The following is a 4749-nucleotide window of genomic DNA, read 5'->3' as shown; positions in this document are numbered from 1 at the left end:
GATGAATGAGCGCGCCGTGAGTAATGCGTGGGTGGGTGCCGGGGGAGGGGATGCTGCGGGCTGGCGTGGCCCCCGCAGGGACAGAGAGCCCACGGGACTCACCCCAGCTGCTGCAACCCCTTGGTGCCAGCACTGTCCCGTCCTCGTAGGGGGTTGTCACCCCTCATTGCTTGGGGACAGGGCTTCAGAGGAGAGCTGGGGCTCACCGTGTGCCAGTGCCCTCACCGGGGCTTTTCCTCTTGCCGTGGCCTTCCTCCCACACCACTTCGTACTTGCTGAGCTGAGCAGCAGCAGTGCTGGTCCTGGGAAGCCTTCTTGCCTGGCTCTCCGAGGGCTTTCCAGGCGTTAATCGGCTCAGAGAGGGAAGGAGGGTGCGTTATCCCCTCTTATGGCATGGGGGAGGAGAGCCAGGACGTGACCGCGCCGGGAGTGGGTGTCAGAGGAGGGATCCGGCCTCCTGGCATTCCCAGCAGTGCTGTCACACCGAGGGGCTTTTCCTCCCTCTCCCACAAGTGTGACGCTGTGGCAGCACACAGTGAGTGGGGATGCTCGTGGATCCGGCAGGAGGGTTTGCAGAGGGAGGATTCGGCTCTGCCAGCCCTGGGTGAGGGCTCCATTGAAGAGGTTCCCTGGACACTGCGGCGGGCGATGCTCCCGGCGCTGACCTTCGCCGGTTGGAGTGGCTCTGTGTGGCAGTGCCAGCGCTGCATCCCCTGCTTGCTCCCAGCGTAGAGCTGTTGGGTTTTGCCTCTTTGGCCGTGGAGGAGTCTGGACCAGGAGCCGCTGGATTTGGCATGTGCGGCTTTGGCCCCGCTCTCTTCTGGCAAGGGGATGGTTTGGCACCGGGAAGAGCCAAGGGCGCTGGCCAGGCTCCCATTTCCATCATTCCCTGGAGATTTTCTGCTCCTCTGGACCTGTTGGATGGGAGCGTGCGGGGCAGGGAGGGACGTGAGCGTCTCGGTCGATGACTTGGCTTGCCGGAGGGTCTTTGCGGTGATGCTTTGCCGACTCCGTTGCCTTTTGGCTTGGAAGACGCAGCTTTGCTGGTGATGGGCAAACCCTGCAAGTTCCTCTCCGGAGCTGTGGCAGGGTGGAACAGCTCCCGTTCACCTCCGGACCTCCGTCTTGGAGGTCGTGCCTTCATGCTGGAAGAGAAGCCCTGCAGATGGGCAAGCAATGGGTCCAAGCCTGTGCTGTGCTGATGGAGGAATCCTTCCCTCTCCCTTTCCCTGCGGTAGGAATCTCCCGAGCTGGGAGCCCGGAGCGACCAGCTGGCCTTTGGAAAAACAACTCCCTTCCTCCCGCTCCTCCATGGAGAGGCTGGCGTTGGTGGGAGGGCTGCCTGAGCCAGGAACAGCGTGATTCAGGAGCTGCTGGCGGGCAGCTCGGAGCGCTGCCTGCATCCCAGTTTCTTGTTGGAGGGCTCTGAAGGCACCGGGATGGTACCCCCTGCTCTGTGGGGAGGGCAATGCCAGCCTGCCCGGGGTTACTGGTGCGCTGTGGGGTCGGGCTGAGGGCACAGCACCCTGGCAGCACTCTCCAGGTGCAGGAGGTCTCCTCTGGGACGGGTTTGGTGCTCCAGTTCCCACCACAGCTGCTCGTTCGGCCCGTGGCACACAGAGGGAGCTCACGGGGAGCGCACAGGTAGCTGCTGGTCGTTGCTGGGAGATGATGCCTCCCACGAGGCAGCTGCCAACACTGGATGCTCAACACTGGGCTGGTGGTGATTAGAGGGAGAGGGCACAGGGGACCCCCAGGTGGAAGTGGGTGACCTCAGGGAAATAATTTCTTCCCTGCTCCATCTCCGTGCCTCTCAGAGCACCAGCCTGTGCTCCCACGTTCTTGCTGAGCCGCTGCCCAGCCAAGGCACATTCCCACCTGTGCCATTCCAGGGAGCAAGGACCCCCCCGTGGGGCTGCTGTGGGGCAGCATCCCATGCATGCGTTCCCCTTGGGATGCCAGGGCAGCTGCCTGCCTGCCTGGGGACGGTGGTGGTGGTCCCACAGGACACCCCTTGTGCCCAGGAACAGGGTTCCGAGTCCCCATCTTGCTGTGAATGGGGTACCAAGCCACCCCTCAGAGCTGCTAATCCTTCTCCTCGATGGCCCCGCGTGACCTTGAGGCATGTCACTTGACCTGCGCGTCGCCGTCCATCCATCTGGAAAATCGGGTTTAAAAAACAGGAATCGCTCTGAAAGCCCAGATGCTGCTTTCCAGCTGGGGGAGGGGGTGAGGGCTGTGCTCCCAGCCCTGGGGCTGCCCCGCACCAGGGGACAGGAGGATGCTTTTGGGGAGCTCTGGGTACCCCATGACAGGCAGAGGGACTGGGTTTGTAACGGAGGGTGCAACCCCCACTGAGATATTTAGGGGGCTGTGGTGGTGGGGGACAGGCGATCTCCCAGCACCCCACACCCTGCCCTGGCAGCTGGGGTCCCTGCAGCACATTGTCCCTGTCCCTCACTCTGGGCTGCAGTCACCCCCCTCTTCATTTCATGGTGATGGCTGCCTGCTCTCCTTCCCTGCTGGCCTCCATATGCCACGCTGGTGGCCTTGTCCTCAGAGATCCCTGCCATATCCCGCCTCCACCAATGTGAGCGGGATGTGTCAGAGCACATCTCATCTCAGCTCAGCAGGGAGGAGAGGTCCACAGGCTCTGAGCCTCGCGCCTGCTCCCTCAGCCATCCCCATGGGGGGACAGGGATGGGGATGAGGTCCAGGGCTGGGGGCAGCATTGGAAATGGATAGTGGTGCCTCTGTTAGCAGGCTGTGGGGCAATGGTGGGTCAGAACAGGATCCCCTCTCTGCCCCTGGGCATGGGTGTCCGCTGTGCTGGGCAGGAAAGCCTTCCCAGGTGTTAATTCCTTTGGAAACCGCTCTGCTGTGGCCACGTCCTTCTCACGAAGCACCTGCAGGAAGGGTCCTGCTTCAGCGAGTGCAGCAGAGATGCTTGATGCCTTCAGCTTCACTGAGTCCTGTGGCACCTTCTGCCTCTGCCCTCAGGATCAGAGGAATTGGATGCCCAGATCCAGGTGAGGGTCTCCCCATCCTTGGCATCACCATCCTGGGGAGCCCCGCGGTGGCACCGTCTCGGTGGCGGCAGCCTTTCCTCCTCTCCCTTTGGGATGCTGTTCAACTCCACCTCCGCATCTTGTATTCTTGCCTCCTGGCACACGGCGTGCTTTTATTTTTCCTGGATCTGCTTGGATGACGAAGCCTGTTGATTACTTGTTTTTCTTTACGAGGCATCCCCCAGCTTCACGTGAGCTCCTGCACCGAGGCAGATTTGGGGTTCGCATCCCTGCTGCTGCTCCCTGATGTTGACCCTCTTTCCAAACTGCAGGTTCAGCCTTGAAACCTCTCTGAACTTGGCAGGGAAAATCAAGTGGGTTTAAAAATACCCTGTCTATTTGCGCTCTGTTTCTTCTGGCGTCTGCGGGTTGTTTTCAGCTGTTCCCTACAAATGTTGTGGTGAGAAAACACTTTGAATCGAGAGCTGCAGTCTCCATTGCTCGCTTTCTTCGTGGCCTGGACTTGGAAGGAAAACCTGGTCAGGGTTGGGACCGCAAGGTTGGTTGGGTTGGGAAGTTGAGGAGACCCAAAGAGGGTTTGTAAGACATCTCCCCATTGCTTTCCTGGCGCTCTGGCAGTGGGGACAGGAGGGCACAGGGCCGGTAGTGGGGCGGGTGGCAGCTGGGGAGAGCCGGGGGCCGGTTCTCCGCCGTGGCTGCCAGTCGGCCGTGCGCTGGGGAGGTGATGCTCAGCCGTGCGTGCAATTCCCCACCGGCCTTGCGATCAGACACCGGCGCTGCGAGCTGCCGGGGATGACCTATTTTCCTGCGCCCGGGCAGCTCTGGCCAGGCGTGGGTCCGGCGGAGCGGCTGGCTCGTCCCCTCCCCTCCCCGGGGACGTCACCCACTGCTCTGCCAGGCAGCCAGTCAGGGGATCCTGGCGTAGCGTGACTCCCTGGCGCCCATCTCCAGGGTGTCTGGGTGGCCTCTTGGGCAGCGAGCTTGCTCCAGCTGGGCAAACTTCAGCATTCCAGGCTCCATTTGGTGGTGAGGTGCTGGAGACCAAGATTCCGTCTTGGTAGCCCAGGAGCTGGAGCGCTGGGGGGCTTGAGAAGGGGTTTGAGTGCTGCCGCTTCCATCTTCTGCTGCTGGCGGGTAGAGGGTGTCACTTTGAGGGTGACGATGTGCTGGGGCCCTGCTCGCTCGGGCACGGCGGCCCGGGGTGCGCGTCCTTGGATGCTCTTGAGCAGCACGTGGCAGCTGCTGTCCCCGATCGGCGCCGGAGGACCACGGGCACGGAGGGGGATCCAGCCCTGCAGCGCAGCCCCCCTCACCCTCCCGGATGGGCACAGCGGGGTCAGGACGGGTTCTCACAGCTCAGTGCCGGGGTGGCAGGGGAGGGCTGACACCGTCCCTGCTGACAGGGTGCGAATGGGAGCTCATCGGCGATGCAGCGCTAACGAGGGATGGAAAGGTGCAAGAGTGTTGTCGAGGCGGTGCAAAGCGCGTGTGGGGGTGTGCGTGCACACTGCACGTGTGTGCTCAGCAATTCCACCGCCCCGCTGGCGTCCGGGCGGATCCGTGGCCGTGCAGGACCCCCCAGTTTTTCGGGACCCCCAGAGCGGGGCCGGGTGTCTGCAGTGGGTGTGCAATGCAGCATCTGCTCCTTGCAGGCGCCTCACAGCTCCGCACACCGGCCTCACCTACCCTGCTGCCACCAGCCAGCCCCCCCCCCCCCCAG

At 62.8% G+C, this 4749-nt stretch overlaps 1 protein-coding gene across 1 annotated transcript in view; it reads left to right on the top strand.

Annotated features, from left to right (window-relative positions):
- Nucleotides 1-635: 635 nt before the first annotated feature.
- The window catches only part of IGSF9B (immunoglobulin superfamily member 9B), a 40369-nt gene continuing 36255 nt past the window's right edge, over nt 636-4749 (top strand). The window contains exon 1 of the mRNA XM_017738356.1: nt 636-3029. Coding sequence (XP_017593845.1) covers nt 2738-3029 — 292 coding nt within the window. The 5' untranslated portion in view covers nt 636-2737. The remainder of the gene's footprint in view (nt 3030-4749) is intronic.

Source organism: Corvus brachyrhynchos, unplaced genomic scaffold (genome assembly GCF_000691975.1).
Source record: "Corvus brachyrhynchos isolate BGI_N302 unplaced genomic scaffold, ASM69197v1 scaffold46, whole genome shotgun sequence".
Lineage (NCBI taxonomy): Eukaryota > Metazoa > Chordata > Aves > Passeriformes > Corvidae > Corvus > Corvus brachyrhynchos.
Note: the sequence above shows the minus strand (reverse complement) of the source record. Positions and strands in the feature narration are given on the sequence as shown.